We start from the raw sequence: 18883 nt of genomic DNA, 5'->3' as shown, positions 1-18883 counted from the left end.
AACTAAAAATGGCGGTTCTCAACTGTGGCATTGTCACTAGAAGGTCCTTTACCCTTATAGGAACTTCCATCTGCAGTACTTGCCCAATTATGTTATTTTTGGCTTCCGTACGGGATGATGTACTCACCACCTCGTTGTTCCGTCGTTCGGTCGTCATCTCCCGCTCAATATTGGCTTTTGCCTCCCGTAATCTCTCCTCCTCCGTACGGGGGTTCGGATAAGTGGCCTTTTTGGTCTAAACACAGGTGATCGCCAGTACTTCTTTCTCACCAGTCTTCTCAATGTTGAGGAGGTTAACCCCTGGCTTGGGGCAATTTGTCTCATCGTGGTCTCCAGGACCACACCATCTGCATGCCCGACATTGAATCATTGGTCGTCCCTTGGCATCATAATGCATTCGACTCCGATTATTGCTATTATTATTGCTGCCTCTTCCTCCCCTTCGATTACCTCTGTAACCGCCAGATGATGTCGTGGTGTTGGCTTGGGGCTGCGATGTGCCTATTGTTGCTGATGGCTGCTCCTGGGTGAAGAGCTTCAATTATGGAGGTGCAAGGTGTAGATCTTACTTTTGGAGTACTGATGTTGCTTTGGAACGAACTCCTAATGTCACAACTGCCTCTCTTCTTTGGAATTCCTTCATTGTTACTCCCTAGTGCTTGTGAGAGTTGAGATTCCTCTTGGGCATTCTATGCTTGTAAACGAAGTTTTCTTCCTTGCATGGTGATTTCGTTCTTACAATCTTTCTCCTTTTGCTTTGCAATCACCATCCTCATTTGCAAAATGAAAAACAAACATGATATCAAATACCTACTACATAACCTTGATAGTTCTTCTAACTTAATATATCTCTTGATTTTATGTGTTTTGCAGGTTTGATAAGAGGATTTAGAGAGAATTCGCCTTCATGAAGGAGTTATTGAAGTTGTTATTTCGCTCCAACACTGATGTTCATGAAGTTACCCTTGTCTTTGAACTTGTTCTCCTTCATTTGTCTTCATTCTATGGGTTCCAATGTTGAGCCTTCCCACCATTTATTGATGCAAATATGATGAATTGCCCTTAGGGAAGAGACTACTAGAAGAAATTCGCTCCCCCTGCTCAATTTATGAATTTCGCTTTCAACTCAAAATCACTATTTCTTTGCGTATGAAGTTCACTCTTGGAGGTCATTACATGAAATTCTCTCTCAAACTCATTCTCATGAAGTTCACTCTCCATCTACAAGACATGAAGTTCGCTCATATACCTTAAGTTGTGAAGTTCGCTCATCTACCTCAAGTTGTGAAGTTCACTCATGTACCTCAAAACATGAAGTTTGCTCATTTCTTCTAGTTCATGGAGTTAACTTTTTACTCGTCTTTCACTATTCAAAATCGTTCTCTCTTAGGCATGCTAAAGAATCAAATTAGCTCTAGGAAATAATCTATTATCTGCCTTATATCTTGTCTTGGGCAAATTCGCTCATCTCCTCCAAATGTGAAATTCGCTCATGTAGGCTAATTCCTGAAGTTCGCTCATGTGCTTGAGTTCATGAAGTTCAACATGAAGTTCGCTCATGTATGCCAAAACATGAAGTTTGCTCATATATGCCAAAACATGAAGTTCGCTCAAATGTCTTGATTCCCGAAGTTCGCTCATGTAGTGGAGTTCATGAAGTTCGCTCATATGTCTTCATTCTTGAAGTTCGCTCATGTCATTGAGTTTGTGAAGTTTGTTTTAAATTGAATCAACTCAAGGTAAATGCTTTCAAACCTTCCTTGCTCTTCCATCATGAATTTTGCTCATCTACCTCAAATCATGAAGTTCGCTCATCTCCCTCCATTCTTGTAGTTCGCTCATCTCCCTTCATTTTTGAAGTTTGCTCATCTATGCTGATTTTTGAAGTTCGCCCATGTCGTTTTATTTGAGAAGTTCACTCATGTGGCTTCATTTGTGAAGTTCGCTCATGTGGGCTGATTTGTGAAGTTTGCTTCTCTCACCAAGCCCATGAAGTTAGATCCTATCATCCATCACATGAAGCGACTCCTGAGCTTCGTCTTTCGATCTTGCTCTGGAAACCACTCTTTCCTTAGCTTGTAAAGTTCACTTCAATGTTGCTAAAGGTGAAATTCGCTCATCTATCTGAAATTGTGAAGTTCACTCATCTCCCCTCAAACATGAAGTAAACTTGCCTTTCATTATCCCATATTCGAAATCATTCTCTCCCAAACATGTTGAGGCATCAAATTAGCTTCAAGGAAATGATCAATTATTTGCATCTTGTTGTAGGCAAATGAAACAAATTTGCTCTCCTCCTTGAATTCATGAAGTTCACTCACTTATGCTCAAACATGAAGTAAACCTCTTGAGGGCTTGGAGATGAAGTTTACTCCTAAGGCTGAGCTTATGAAGTGGATTTCAAATCAAGACTAAACTCTCCTTTTCTCGCTTTCACTTACTCTCTCAACTTCAATACATGATAACATGCTCAACATGAGGTCTTCGGATGAGTTTTCATTCTGTGGGGAAATGCAAGAAGTTCGCTACATAAGGGGTGCACATGAAGTGGAGTTTGCTCATCAAGAGGAGCACTTGAAGTGACCCTCTAATTAGCAATCCTTCTTCACTCATGATTGAACTCATGATATCTAGACTTTACAAACTTACTCACTTCACACTCATACAAAGCTATCCACCTGACTCCTAGCTTTTTGACCACCTATACCCCTCTAATGCAAAGGCTAATAGCTAAGGACTCTAACACTATCCTAGAAAGCAAGAAAAAGTGGGGGTCCCCATTTGCAATGGGGCGATGTGTGAATACCTCACAACAAATTGCACTCAGAATAAGCATAAATCACATAAAAAAATGAAACCCAAATAAAAACATCTCATAAATCTTCATTTGCATCAAACCCTTTGCCAAACTTCGAGCAAATCATCGAAAACTCAAACTGAAAGAAACAACCAGCTAGGGTGGATCTTGTAACACTGTACTGCTGTGACGTTTTCACACATCGCCCCATTGCAAATGGGACCCCTACTTTTTAGGCCCTCTCGGTCTTTTGGCTTTTAGTTGTGTGGTCTTTTTGAGTAGCAATCTCGTTAGTCCTCCGAGTCTGCAAGTGAGTAGGGTCAATGTGATCAGGTTTGCTTTTCGTTTGAACGATTTTGGCTAAGTCTAGGGTATGTTTTGACTGTTTTAACTTTTAGGGTTTCCTGTATTCAGTCCTATATTTTAGGGGTTTCTTTTAGGGTTTTGGGAAAACTGAACATTGCATTGGAATCAGGACCCTTCAAGGAACCTTCCAGTAAAATTTGAGTGAGTTCTGAGCACTTGCTATTTTTAGTAAGTTTCACTGCGTCTCGGATTGGTCTAATTTTGCCAATAATCAAACTTACTATTTTTAGTAAGTTCTTTCCTGACCTGTTTTGTCCAAACCCTAACATTTTCAAACACATTATTTGGGAAAATCTATTTTGGCAGGTTAATCTCTGAAGACACTGAAGATTGAACGTTCCTGAAGATCATTTCTAAATACGGAAGAGACAGAAGGCAAGCAAGTTGGATTAAAAAAATGGTTAAGTATGGAACTCCTATTCGAGGAATGGAAAGCTCGAAAAATCATCTAAGTCTGGAAATTCACATCAATCCACAAATGGCATCCTGATCCGGAAATGGCCTGAAATTTGACTGTCTGAAAATTTAAAAGATCTTCTAAAACCTAGAATTTCCAATATAATTCCTAGAGATCTGAAACCTCTCTCAAACATCCTGCCAATATATACATGAAATATAACTTAAAGTATAAGAAAGAAAAAAGACAGATTGAAGAGAATGAGACTGACTTGGAAAAGTGAAAATCATGAAATTTCCCTCCCCAGAGGGAAACAACGCCCAATGATGGAGTAGGGCGCTAGAATCACCTACGCATGGAGAAATGAAGAAAAGGTAAAAATCCTTGCTCCATGCAAAATAGCGCTCAAAGGAGAGCAAGGGTGCTAAAACATGGGTGTGGAGGAATTTTCCTCCACCCCCATTTTCCTTGGACATGCTCAATCAACGCCCAAAGGAGATAGAGGACGCTAAAACCAAGGTGTGGAGGATTTTCCTCCACACCATGAATTCCCTCATACATGCTTCAAGATGAAATTTCCTCCATCAAGGTAAAAATTCCACACCCAAGTTAGAAATTCAAATTTTTTTCTAAGGTAAGAAAATCTAGGGGTCAAGGAAGAAAAAAGCAAGAAATTTCCCTTCGGTAAATTTTTTTAAAAACCCGCTTTTAGGCCTCATAACATGTCAGAATTCAAACATTTCTGCATATATCCGGATTCGTGGGATAATTCTCTCTCCGTCGAGACCCGGAATTCTAATTTGGAAAGTTCCTAAAAAATAGGAAATTTTGAAAAAAAAACTTTGAAAATTCCCCCGAAGCACAGAAAAGTTGAAAGCTTCCTGAAAACCCTTCACAAATCAAGAATTTTTCTCTCTCCAAGGAGTTTCTCTCTCCTAGGGTTTCTCACCAAGTGGTAGTTGGGTCAACGCACGCTAAATTAATGGAGCATCTCTTTGCATGCAGCTGTCAAGTTCAGGAGATGATGGTGCTGGCATCATGGGCGATTTTTGCATGAAGGTATATTCATTGCATAGTGGGCACTTTTTGAATGTAATGGTTAATTAATGCTTTATGGCTGCCATTTTTGGCAGGATTGTAATTAATTGTATAAGGGCTTTATGGGGTATTTAATGCTGATTCCCACCTTGTTGCATCTTGAGTGGAGAATCTTCTAGGGAAAACCTTAATTAGGGTTTGCATGTAGCCAAGGCCAGAAGCCTATATAAAGGGGTGACCCCCTCATTTGTAACGGAGGGAGACTTGTATGAAATTGTTGCAATAAGTTTTTGAAATAATAACAGTGAAACATTGTTCTCTGATGGTGTCCACTTTAAGTTATTTTTCAAAACTTGCATGGTTTCACCTTCCTCACTTAGAGTAGAATTTTAGTTTCTCAGTTGTTAGATAAAGTGCTTTGATTTCAGTGGAGAATGTAATGGTGTTTGATGAATTTCCATGGTTCATACTTTTTGCATCTTGTTGATTGTAAGTTGCAATGTAAAGTTAGCTTGAACCCCCAAGTTTATGCTAAGTTCGATTGTGAATAGTCGTTTGGATTGTGCCATGTTGGGTATTCAAATGCACTTTCTCAATATGAAAATCCTTCAACATCCTCAAAAGATTGCACCGGTTCTTGTAGAGTTGTAGTTAAACTTGGCGAAGCAGAGCTTGGTTTATTTGGAGTTCGTCCACTAGAGCACTATCTATTGATATCACTGCCCTTAGGAGTAGATTTAGATCTTTCTAAACCCTTTCCCCTTTATTTTCAATTAGTTCCAGTTTAGTTCGTTCGAAGCAGAAGCATCACAAAATTGCTATATCCGATGATGAAGTTCCACGCCACAGCAAAGAAGTGAAAGAACGATCCAAATGTAAGGCCCCTTGGATTACCAGCAATCACATCCGCCAACTGAGTCACGTCCGTTGCATGAAGGAACCTTGGAGTTAGCCATTTGAACTTTCCGCAATCTTAGCATACGGTTAAACTTTGATCAAGAGAGAGTGAAGTGACCATTGGTAACTTTATTTTGTGTTCGACATAGTCATAAAAAACACGTCAACATGTACCCAGGCTAACTGAAGAGTGTTTGTCCTCAACAATCCAAGGAAGAACTGTCCAAGTTCATTTCAATAGCATCTTTAATGTGTGCACAAGAAGAATGCAAGAATGAGATCCCAAACTCCAACTTATAGAGTTGGAGGGAAAATGTAATGTCCCCTTTTTTGGAGAGGAATTAATTAATTAATTTAATTAGTTAAGTTGTCCAGAATATTATTATTTTTCATGGATAGCTTAATTAATTATTTTAATTAATGATATTAAGTTAATTATGTATAAAATTATCAAATAAATTAAAAATTAAAAGATGACTTTATATTTAATTAATTTAATAAAGTGACTTAATTAAAAATAATATCATAAAGTCACTTAAGCTTCTGGATGTTGGGGTGAAAAAGTATTAAAGGAGATCAAGTTGAGCTTCAAGGCAGCCAGGAGTTGATAACTGAATTGATTGGATTTTGTAGAACCAGGAGGTTTCTGCAGAAGAGTGTCTTTGGGAATGAAAACTCCCATAGATAGCATAACTGAGGGAGTGAAAGACCTTCTGAGGGGTTGCAGCTGAGAGTGGGAGACAAATCAGTCTACCATATAGAGCTTATCGAGTTATTGGATTTTCATGGTGGTGGGAATTCAGGGTGTTTTCAGAATATCAATTGGAGGACCTAAACCCATCGATTTCATTTGAAGAAAGAAGGTGATTTCATTGAAGATCAATTGAAGGAGAAATTGGAGAATTGCTGGTTATAATGCAGGTCTGAAACAAATCAGATTTCATCCTCACACTCCACGACTTTGCCATTGTTACCTTGCTGTAGCATCATTCCAATCATTAAAAGACAGCAATAGGCCTGAGGACTCAAGGCGATTTTAATAAAGGAATGATTGATGGGAAATTTTGAAGATAGCTGCCTTTGAAATCAGGTTGGGTCAAATCGTGTTCCTACCCCGAAACCCATGATTTTGTTCATTGTTCATCATTGAAGCATCGAGTTACACATTTGAGGTCAGCGCTAGCTTGGGTCAGGAAGGGCGATGCATTTGAAGGAGTATTTAAAGAACAATCAGTGGTAAATCAGATCTGAAGCAAAATTGTCTCAAACCCCATCTCTTTGCTAATGTGCTCATAGTTCTCTATATTGGCATCGAACCATATCAAAGAAGGTAGTGCCTCACTTAGGGCATGAAGGCGAACACACATTGGAGAGGAGATTGAGGACTAGTAGCTGTTCTTCATTCATAATCAGACCTCCATTAGCAGCAGGGGCGATTTTGGAAACTCTTCATTTTTGATGATGGAGTTGGCTCAACAAATTGGATATTGATTGCTTCTTCATCCTTACATCAAGGCGTCTCAACCAGGTTCATTTTGGCACTGATTTCAATGAGTCTTGATGATGTTCGTGTATTAAGTCATGGCTGTCTTTGTACTCAGAAAATTCTGAGTCATAGATAGATTGACTTTGTATCATTGTATTGTCTTTGTAAGGACTTATTGGAACATCTTTTTGAATGAAAGAGAAGAAATAAGATTGTATTCATATTCCATTATTGTCTGAGGTCTCATGCTAACTGTTTGTCAAAATGACAGCAAGCCGTTGGTGTATGTAAGTGTGTCTAAAGTAGCATTGAACTCCATAGTTTAGTAGCAAATGCATCTTTGGTAATTGTCCAATTTATTAGGAGTCATTTATGGTTGATCATTCATGAGAAATATGTGTTGGATGACCTACATAACAATCTGAAAAATTCTGAGACATTCTGTCAGCATAACACGCAAACATCAAACAGCATAACACGCAGTTTGGATAGTGAAATATTCCTTGTTTTTTAGTCAAAACACTACCTCAAATTTAAAATATTATATTCCCCTCACAATACCCTCAATATATCTTCTGGGAACACTTTGTGTCTGCCCCCTTGCCTAGGCGTCCCCCTTTTGGAGACATACATTATAGAATATTCATCACTTAAGTTATAAAGTTACTTTTTCGAGCACTCAAGTGAGAAATAAATAAACATCATTTCCATCACCTTAAAACTTCGCCAAGACACTGAAATCAAGAACACTTCACATAGAGGCGAAGAGGAAACTGAAACTGAGACCAAGTGCCCAAAATAACACTTAAATAAAATATCCCAAAAATAGAAATGTTGTCAAAACACACTGAAACTGCAAGCTCAAGCTCTCCATAGAACTTTGAGTCCCCTAATCAACTCTATATAGCCTATAGGACACAATAATAGGCTAATGCAAAGCACAACTAACTAGAGGCGAAAAGGGGACATTACAATAGATCATGGTTATCGGGAGATCTGTCTCTTACCCCCCGAGACGCGTCTGGAAGACGGAGACATGTCTTTGGTACTAGAGACGTTCCCAAAAACTTCCCTACATATAGGGTGCTTTTGGCTGTTGTCTCTGAAATCTCCCACCATAAAACTTAGGGCAACCGTGGTAAAAGGTTAAAAAGGAAGGCAAATAAATAAAATAAGTCTGCAGCAAAGCAAAGTTGTAGGGAAATAACAAATAAGGAAACCATGTCACAGGAAGAAAAAAACCCATGCAAAGTTATAGCAATCGGATCTATTGACAATGTAGACTTTTTGAGAGAGGCATAAACAGTTTTATGACTGATTTCTCATCATTGTAATGGTCTAAGAAGAAATTGCCTTTACTATTTAGTTGGCAATATTTAGTGTGCTCAACACCTATTTTAGACCGGCTATGGTACCAACAATATAAACAATTAAAATTTCAAATTTTGTTCAATTTTAAAGTTGATGTTAAACTCTACCATTGTTCTTGTTTTCAAAGTTCTATGTCATGATATTTTCTGAAAATTATTAAATTATATTAAAATAAATTGGCATCTCCAAGTACCCGTCTTGTATTTTTGAAAATTACTCATACCAGCACCAGTACCAGTCTCTGGCATCTCCAAGTACCTTTGTCTTCTGGTAGCCTTGCAATTGATCATTTTTATGAGTAATTGATAGCTAGAAATTGGTGGCACCCACATGTCAGAAATAAATGAACACATCAGGACACCTCAGGGCAGCACATGTAGCATATAGACACAACCACAATGAACCAGCAACACAACATATAAGGGGCACAACATGGGAGCATCTTTTATCTCATCACTCACAAGGATAGTCAGGTAAGTATTTCATTTCAATGTTTATCAGTTATCACAATTTACTTCATTCATTCAATTTCAGAATTACACTTTCATTTTCATTCTCAAGGTAGATTAACTTGCTTCACAAGGTGACATGCCAAGTAACTGTAAGGATAAATGTATTTTGTTTCTTTTTTAATTAGTGATTTTTTGGATGAGTGTTTTGACATATCACCCTACGCTGAGGTGGGCCATGTTCAGGAAGATATCACTTCATATAATGACTCTTAGTCTTAAAAGATTTTAGGTGACTTAAAAAAACCTCATAGGTACTACTTATGACTTGTTACAGATCTCTCCAAATAACCTATCGAGTACAGTGGAGATAGCCTTATCGAATGGTATGCTTAGACTGGTACTGTCCATTCTTTGGTTATATAAATTAGGAATTTAGGATTCATTTAGTTTGATTATAACAAGAGCGTACTGCATTTATTGAAGAACATTTCAGTTTATGTGTGTAGTTGCCTTGGCTTTTAGGATGGGGTAAGTTTTGTGACCTTGTGCAGTTATTTCCACCCTGGGTGGTAGATACATTGTGACAAGCAGAGTTCCAAATTGTTTTGTAAATTATACCTATGGGTTTTGTCTTGCATCTAATGCCACTCTGTAAATATTTTTATATTGCTATCATACTTTTATACAGAACAAAAGAATATGTAAAATGTATCAATTAACAAAGAACTTTGCATGCCACTTACCTTATATAAAGCGAACCAAATTTCTTATCTCGGAACCATTTCCGTTTGCAAGATAGAATATCCTTTTCCACTTGTCCTCTGAAAACCTTTCATGAGATATCAATTTTTGCCTGAGCATGTCACATAACCAAGGATGATGAAAAAAGATCAGACACATGAAGACTAAACAATTTTATAATATAGAAAAACACAATATCTTTCTTTACATTGTTACATACACAGCAGATAATAGACTGCTCTTTACATGAAACATTAAAGGCTAGGTTGCTGAATCGGGTACGGGAATGGGAACGGGTACTTGGGTATGAAACGCCAGTATGGTAGATTTTTTTGGGGGGGGGTTGGGTACGTTTTCAGTACGTTCAAACAAAAATGAAATAAAACATATACATGCAGCTAAAAAATAGTATTAAGATTGGAATGTCATATACCACTACATATGCTAAACAAAACCATTACAAATTTCAAATTTTGAAACATAACATAATAATTTAAATTCAGTTTTCAATATCAAAAAGATCAAACTAGAATCTCACGATAGATAAGTTTTGAGTTCACTAATCAGTACCATAGGTCTTAAGAATATCAAAAAGTTCAAACTAGAATCACCAAACATTTCGGCATCCAAAAACACGAACCCCAGACGCACCCACAGGAGATTCGTTTCAGAATCTGATTCCGGTACGTTTCGTACCTGGAATCGCCCGATAAATCCTACGATTCAGCAACTTAGATTAATGGGAAACCAGAGGCTTCTATGATATTATTTCAGCACTAAATGACAAAAAAAGCATTTCTAGAAGATTCGGCACTCCTTTTGTTGACTTTTAAATCAGAAAATGGCATGTTCTAATATGATAAAACAAATTACTCCTTTGTCATAGATCTACTTTCTCCCTGTGAAATCATCGTTATCTAGTAGAACTTCATCTGAATAAATCTTTGAGATGAAGCTATGGGCAGTCACTCTTGAAGGAAACAATATTACTTCAATGCTCACACATCTGAATTTAAAATTGTGCAAGAACATTAGTCTTATTGCACATAGGAAATCTCAACACTATTTTTCGGAGAGACTTGTAAGATGAAGGATGTTGGACAAGGAAACAATAGTTAGAAACTTTAATTGCAAAGACATCCATTACATACAAACACCCGTTGGCACAGTGATAAGTAGGCTAAGGTTTCAGTTGTTCATTCATATTGTCATTAGGAAAATCAGATTAACCTCTACAAAGGAATACACATCATGGAAAGTTTTGAAAAGCTTCTACCTTTTTGTATAGTTATGAAAGAGCCAACCAATTGGATTTATTGATCTCAACATCTTTGTTTCCCGGTATTATCATGTCAGCAACTAAGGTTGCATCTCACTTATCTTCAATTGGTTGGTACTGGTTGCCTTCATCTCCTTAAATACTCATCTTAATTGGTTAAAGTTGATGGCCTTCATTTCATTATTTACCAATGTTACTCCAAGTTTCCAGACAGCCAACATTTTTCCAGATTTTGGTCACGGCAGGGGTGCAGCTATTAAAGTTATATATAAAATAAGTGTTTGAAGTTTAAAGAGCAAATAGATCAAATGCCTAAAATTATTAAATAACATAAACAAACTGAGAAGGTGAATTTTTGCAATTTTTGGGGGATTTCTCAAGGATGTTGCCCTTCTTAGTGGATGTGTTGGAAACATATCCAAATCTTTCAAAAAAATGAGGGATGGGGAGAGGATGTCCCCTTCAAGTACTGTTGTGACCTTTTCACACATCGCCCCATTGCAAACGGGAACCCCCTCTTTCCTGTTTTCTGCATTGGTTAGTTTAAGGTTTTGGTAGCATAGTGGGTAATTTTGATTTCCCATGCCCGAGACTCGGATTTTTTATCATACCTAATTGTCATTTAGGGTTTTTTAAGTTATAGGATCAAGTGTGAAAAGTTGAGATTTTAATGATCCTAGTTTTGTCTAAGTGTAGACCTTTTGAGCGTTAACGTGTTTTGAACGTCCTTGTTGGTGATTTTTAAGTGCTCGGGTATTTTAAGGCCTTTTGGAGTTGTTTTCTCGCTCCTAGGAAGTTATTCAAGTTGATTTTGCGCTTTATCTCAATAGGTTTCCTTTTGTTTCGCTCAAATTTTGGTAAATTTGCCTAAGTCCCGATGCGTTTTATTGAATTTTTTGAAGTGTCCAGATGATTTTGAGTGGTTAAATTGTTAAATTCCGGATGAAAATCCATGTTCTAAGGGTCAAAATGTCAAAATTCCCAATAGGAGGTGTTTTTCCCCCCATATTCCTGATGACCCATGATTTTCCCCCACTCAAAATCTTGATTGGTGGTTGATTTCCACTGGATTCCAGATGGACCTAATTTTTCCCCCACTCATTATCCAGACATGGGGCAATTTTCCACCAGGATGCTCAAAATTTGACTAAGTGTGGGAAATCTTCCTGACAACCCACGATTTTCCACCAGGACTGCGGATGACTTTAATGAGGACTAAAATGATGATTCTTGATGCCTATTGATTTTCCACCAAGACTTTTATGACGAGATTTCATGGATTTTTATGTGGACAGTGATTCCAGACTTTAGGTGAATTTCCACAAGTGATGATTTTAATGATTTTGGGTCTAGATAACTACCCAGATTGGGGTCGATTTTCCCCCAAATGGATATTTAGTTATTTTTACTAATTTTTATTGGGATTTTTATCCCAATTTAGATCGATTTTCCCCTTAGTGGTCATTTTTTATCTAAATTTCAAATCTTTTAATAAAGTGACCCAACATTTAATTGTTTTTACAAACATCAGCGGTTATTTGAAAAATAAAAAACAATTAATGATTTGCAATAAATATTAAATGATTTTCACCTTCTAGAAGCAAATCGATTTTCCCCAGGCAAGTATAAGTACAAATGTTTTATCCCACATTGCTTGTGTGGTGAGAGCTCAAGGCAAAAGCAAGTTTAAAAGAGAGAGGCCAACAATATAATATTATTATATTTGCCAAGTGTGTTTCAGACTTAGGCAATCTTTTCCTCCAGCTGGCGAATTTGTTCAAGTGTCAAGTTGACACCATTGGGCTGAAGATTGTTTTTATTGCTTGTTTTCCTTCATGCCCAGCCTAGGCGATTTATTTTGGCTGCCATTGGAGGAGATTACTTGCAGATTTTTCAGAGTTTGGCGATTTTGGCTAGGTGGCGCCATTTTTGGGAGAAAGGCGATTTTATTTTGGGGAGGTTTTACCTCCATTTTTGGTGATTGTTCTCCTTGGGTGGTGATGCCATAGCTGGGAGGTTGTTGGCTCTCATTTTCAGACCTGATCTTTTTACCTTTTGCTGAGATTATTGACCTCCAATGTTGGTTGGGCACATCATTTTCAAACATACATTTTCATTCCCAGCTGACTTCCACCTAAGGCGATTTTGTCGAGAGGCTGATTGGAGGAGTTTTGAGTGAGTTTTCAGAGCTACCAAGTGCTGTTGCAGGTCTGAGACGCCATTGTTGCAGGTTGTCCTCAGAAAAATACCATTTCCAGCCACTTACCTACCTTGGCGGTTTTGCTTGGAGCTCATTCCTTTGACTTTTCGTGATCATTTTCGAGGTTTTTATTACTTTGCAAGGTGCCGGTAAGTCTGAAACACATCATTTTCAGACTTGTCCTCAGAAAATTTTATTTTACCAGCCACACATGTAAGCCCGAAATTGATTGTTTTCACCATGGGAAAGTTGTTTTTCATCATAATTTTGCATAGCATGCGATTGCAACATGACTTTAATGAACTTCATGAGGGTTTCACACCCTAACCTTGTCATATTTTCGTTCTATTTTCAGAATTCATTTTAAATATGGATAAAATTCTCGATTTCCATCCATAAACTTGTCTTAATCATTAAGAAATCAGAACTTATTTAATTCTGAAAATAGTTATCAGGATAAAATTTCCGAAGTGTCTAACTTCCAGCTTCATACAGGTGCAATGTCGAAGTCAGGAATTAGCATGCGGAGGGAACAACAGAAGATAGTTGAGACGGGATTCTATCTAGAATCCAAGATGTCATCGAGATGGAAGGAGATTAAAAACACGAACATGCATTTCCTGAACATGGGCCAGATGTGACACAGGATGTTCGGAATTGGAAGCCAAATTCCTTCCCCAACTTATATGAACATTATGAAGAGTGGTATTTATCAGGCCGCTGGATTTCCGCAGTCCATACAGTGTAGCGAGCTAATCCTAGAGTGTGCACGATGTTATGATCCTTGCTCTCGAATGATCAAGGCTCCTAAGGGTGCCATCATTACCTAACTTGCTGAGGATGCGATTGCTGAGGTGTTTGGAATTCCATGTGGAGCAAACATGAAAGATAGAACCAAGGATGAATATGAAGAAAGATATAAGAAGATGGATGTGTGCAAGACCGTAGTGAACAAGGAGTGGATGATCGAGCTTAGGTCTCATCATTCCAAAGCTCCCAAGACACTCATGTGCACAGACTTCAAAGATGAATATGGTGATTTAGTATTCCTGCTTAACCGAGTGATGGGGATGCCACATGGTGCAATATACGATGGATGGATGTTCTATTTCATCTAGGATTGTCTGAACGGAACGTTGATCAATTTGTCAAAAATCATAAGTGACAATCCGGATTTTCAGCTAAAAAATGTGGAGAGGTACGAGTCATTCGCCATGACTTCCTATTTGGTGTACCTGCTTGCATGATTTGTTACCTACAAATGATTGATCTACAGAGGTGAAGTCGGGAATGGACAAGGGCGGTTCAGGAGTTATGAATGTTATCCACAGCTGAACATGTATCGGATTGAAGATTATAAGAGAGTGAATGAAGCATTCACTATGTACATAACATGAATGTTACAAGGCGGGCTCCACAGGAGGTTGTCCAAGGAGGCAACGAAGCTGATAGAGAAATATGGATTGTGGTACATACAGTTTCCCACTTTCACATACCTAAGCATTAATGGATTTCAATCCGAACCTTACAAGCTTCCTAGGTATCCTACAAATAGAATGATATTACTAGAGGTGGTGAGACAGCTTCTGGAGTTTGATTCTATCTAGAAGGATAAACATAGAACGGGCATGCCATTTCCTATTCCCGTAGGCAAGACATTGGAGGTTTGCCAATCCGCCGAAGCAGCTAGCACAATAGTTGAAGAACTTGCATTCTATCAATTTGCAACATATAAGAAAAGAGAAAGATTTGATCCGGATAAGAAAGTTGGAAGGATCAGGGGAGATAGGTTCATCCACAAGGTAGACATAGAAGATTATTGGGCCAACCTGATGGATGAGAAAGCAGTGAAAAGAAGAATGTGGTCCATAATGTCCGTGGATTTCATTAGGAAGTGTGGACTTTTCCTCGTTCCTGATTAGATATTAGATGACAAGGATCATAAGCATCCACTATATGAGAATGAAATGAAGAAGGCGATTCTATTGCCTAATTGGTCAAAACAAGAAGTGACAGATCTGAGTGTATTGATGAGAGAGGACTTGAGTTTCTCCAGAGGATGGGTAGACCATCAGATGAACAAGTTAGTTGACATGGGTGTTACCTTCACTTATGAAAGGATGAAATTGGAAGAATTTGCTTACGAGGATGATCAAAGAACTATCAGTGATATCGGTATTCATGCGGATGAGGAGAGCCAAGCTCCCAAACGAAGGAAGAACACACCAGGAGAAGTCAGGCTAGAGGGAAGAAAATTGAGGAGGTTAAGAAGAAGAAACAAAAGACTATCATTCCTTCACGTCCCCTCAGTGTCTCATCAATCAAGGAAGTTTAAGTGCCAGAACAAAACAAGGAGTTTGAGCAATGTTCCAACACAGTGATATTACTAGAGAATGTTTAGGATTTACATGCCATAGCTACATCTGCTCCACCTAATGAGGATGATGATCAACCGGGATCTCCTACTGTCCTTTTGGAGGTTAGTTTGGGGATGAATGTATATGATTTGACCAGGAATAATCCTGATGATGATGATGATGTTATCTCGGCGTTGAGAGAGCTTGATTGAGAGATATGTCTCGATGATGGTATGGAGATGGCTGCTATTCCTGATTGGTTGATGAAGAGTATGGAGAAAAGTAAGATGGTAGAGGCATGGCCTATTGATGACATTGATGACTACTCAGCTAGGAGCAACAAGGAGAAAGAACCTAAGAAAGTTGAGATTTTGTCACACATAGCAAGAGATGAGACAAGAATGTGGATTGTGCAGGTGGTTGTTCCTATTAGAGATGTGATGACGGACATTGCTACTCCCATGGATTTCTAGATTACTTCAGTTGCCCTTGGTCGTACTACAAAAGACCAGGAATTGCAGGAGGTTGGTGATACCCTCAAGGCAATCAATGCGAGATTGGACTGGGAGATTGAAAAGAGAGAAAAGTGCGAAGAAGAGAATATTAGACTTAGAGAGTACATTGCAGGGATAAGGCGTGAGAATCCCACCCTTATTTCCCCTATTGCAGTTGATCATGGACTACATACACATTATGAGGCAACGAGAGATACACTCTCGGAGGTGGAGAAATGGATTGAAGATACAAAGAGACAGGGAAACGATATCCTTACTCATTTCGTCCAGGCTTTTGAGAGGACAACAGGGCTCATATTCAAGATAAAGTATTTGGAGGGAGTTTGAGAGGAATTCCGACCTATTCAGGAGAAGACTATTCCACACCTCAAAGCTTTGAAAAAGATTCTTATATCCACATTGATCAGGGAAAACATTGTGCATAATGGAGATAGATACGTTTTTCATGGCTGGTATTGTTCCTTAGCCATGAAGAAATCAACTTATGAGAGCGCACAAAAGAATTGTGCAGAGATGGAAGGATCAATTCATGATATTCAGTCGAAGATCCTTGCTTCAATTGAGGAGTTATTGGGAGTTGATGTCAGTGAAGCCAATGGTTTACACATAGCAGAATTAAGAGACAAGATGAAGTTCATGTATTTCAATCAGTTGAACTCTTTCAAGAAGAGTCAGATCGATGACTTGGTCTCTTTGTTGATTCAAGTTCACAATTCACAGAAGCTCATGCCAGATTGGGAGAACACCTTGGATGCTTGCTCGAATGCGTTGGACGTGATTGATTAACAACAAGATACCTTACCCAGCATTTCCATGGAAGAGTTAGATTCTGTATTAGCTAGATTCTTGGTTATGCTATGAGAGAGAGATGCAGGACGAAATCTTCTAAAAGATTCCCTATTTGATGACTAGGTATCTTTCTATTGGGCCATATGTTGTTGCCTCCATTTTTTATGTAAACCCTAATTAGGGCAACTCTAGGGCTTTGTTGGCATGATCTTGGCCCTTGATTTTGATATAATCTTGGCCATCCATTTTGTATGAGACTCTATATATACCTCATTGCCTCTCATTTGTAAGAGAGATTTTTGAGAATTGTTGGTAGAAATATAAATCATTGTTCGACTTGATGGTGATTTTGTTTAAGTGTTGTTTTGCATTGAAGGTTCTCAATTCTTCCAAGTTAGATTAGAATTTGCTTTCAATGTTTGTTAGATTGAATGAAAGAATTGTTGAATGTATTTGTGTGGAATCCATTAATCCACACCACTAGCCTCTTGCTGACTGTAAGTGTGTCGTGCATGGTCAACTGGTAATTTATGCAAACTTAACTTAGATTATTATATGTCCATTGTTATGCATCAACTTGGATGGTTTCAATGTTAGATGGTAGTGATTTGAAAATCTATGAGATACACCTTAGATGATTGCACTAAGCTCGTGTCAAAATTTGTTCGACTTGATGGTGAGACCTTGCCTAGTTTGGTTCCACTAAATTTGTTCATCACTTCTTGCATTCTAGGTTTAGAATAGAATTCCCATCCCTATTCCTTTTTCCCTTTTTTAGAAAGTCTTGTTAGAATTAAGTCTGGAACTACATTGCCAAATCCTAAGTTATTAGCATACCCATTCCACATTCATAATAAGTGAAGTTGATTTGAACAATTGTGTAAGTCCCCAAGTAAAAACAACAATTCACATCGACCATTGAGTTACCCACTCATCAAGACCTGACTGTAGAAACCTTCGAATCATTTTAGTTGATCTTACCCTTAGCATCTAAGGTGATTTTGTTCAAGAGAGGGTAAAGTACTTTGGTATTTTATTTTGATGCTTGCATGTGCATAAAACACACATCAACAAGTACCCAGCCCTTGGGATGTGTGGGACATCACTCAGATTCAAGGGACATCTCCTTGTGGAACACTATTATATACTCTTTTAAAATCTGTTTTAAATCTCATGGCCAACTTATTACAACCTTTATCATGAATATTAAAGCTAGACATGCATGCTTTCTCCTGTGCATATATGTATCATTTAGGCATTTGCCTTCCAACATATAGTACTCAACCTGCTAATTCAGATAAGCATAAGTCTATATAGTTTTCTAGACCATCAATTTACTGGATAACATAGAAGAGCATTGACCAACTCAGCATAGAAATTATGTTGCCTTTGGTAGCACCTTCTCTAATTTAAACACAAGGTAAAAAATGGCAGTTTAGGTATGAGGAAAAATCCAATGCCCATTTATAATATGTCCTGAAATCATAAAATCAAATCATCTCACATTGAACTGAAACTCAGTTGCAGTCAAAAATAGGCAACCTGCATATTCGAATTAGAGGATGCAATAGCACATCTACAACCTCTATTAAAACATGCAATATAATTCTCATAAGCCTCACCTAAATTGTTTCAAATATTAGCCTCAATAAATATAACTCAATGAGATTGTTTGATAGAGAATTTCTATACCTAGAGTAATAGTCAATAACTGCTTCAGCTTCATCAATACTATATCGAGGAAAGTCATAACGAACATGCAGAGGAGTATCTGGCAAGTGTTTCCGTAGTTTTCCGACTGCAGTTGAGTGAGAATATGCTGCCACCATCATGTCATTGTGTAACATTGAACGATATGGCTTAACCTGAAACAAGAAAATAAAACAGTTCGATTATGTGAAATCCCCTCTGCAAATTGTTCTCTACAGTAATGAATATAAAAATCACCCAATTTCAAAAAAAAAACCCTTAAAAGCATTAGTCAAGACTAAAGCAATCCTATAACCATTTACACAACAATCTAACTAGTTTAGGTAAGAGATATGATGAGGTTCTAAACAAAAGATTTTAACTATATATAGCCTTCATTTTTCCCTTCTTAAGTTTACCCTTCAAAAGAGAATGAACAAGGGATATTTACTGCGCCCAACCAAAAATGAATAGGCAGGAATAAATAATTTAATACAACAAAAAAGGAA

General features: G+C 37.9%; 1 protein-coding gene across 2 annotated transcripts in view; it reads right to left on the bottom strand.

The window, feature by feature from the left end:
* The window catches only part of LOC131030387 (uncharacterized), a 155378-nt gene that overhangs the window by 22479 nt on the left and 114016 nt on the right, over positions 1-18883 (bottom strand). For both annotated transcript variants that reach the window (XM_057961184.2, XM_057961185.2), the window contains exons 6-7: positions 18378-18550; positions 9548-9657 (exon numbers count right to left, since the gene is read on the bottom strand). In XM_057961184.2, coding sequence (XP_057817167.1) covers positions 9549-9657; positions 18378-18550 — 282 coding nt within the window. In that variant the 3' untranslated portion in view covers position 9548. The remainder of the gene's footprint in view (positions 1-9547; positions 9658-18377; positions 18551-18883) is intronic.

The sequence above is a fragment of the Cryptomeria japonica genome, chromosome 7 (assembly GCF_030272615.1).
Source record: "Cryptomeria japonica chromosome 7, Sugi_1.0, whole genome shotgun sequence".
Classification (NCBI taxonomy): domain Eukaryota; kingdom Viridiplantae; phylum Streptophyta; class Pinopsida; order Cupressales; family Cupressaceae; genus Cryptomeria; species Cryptomeria japonica.
Note: the sequence above shows the minus strand (reverse complement) of the source record. Positions and strands in the feature narration are given on the sequence as shown.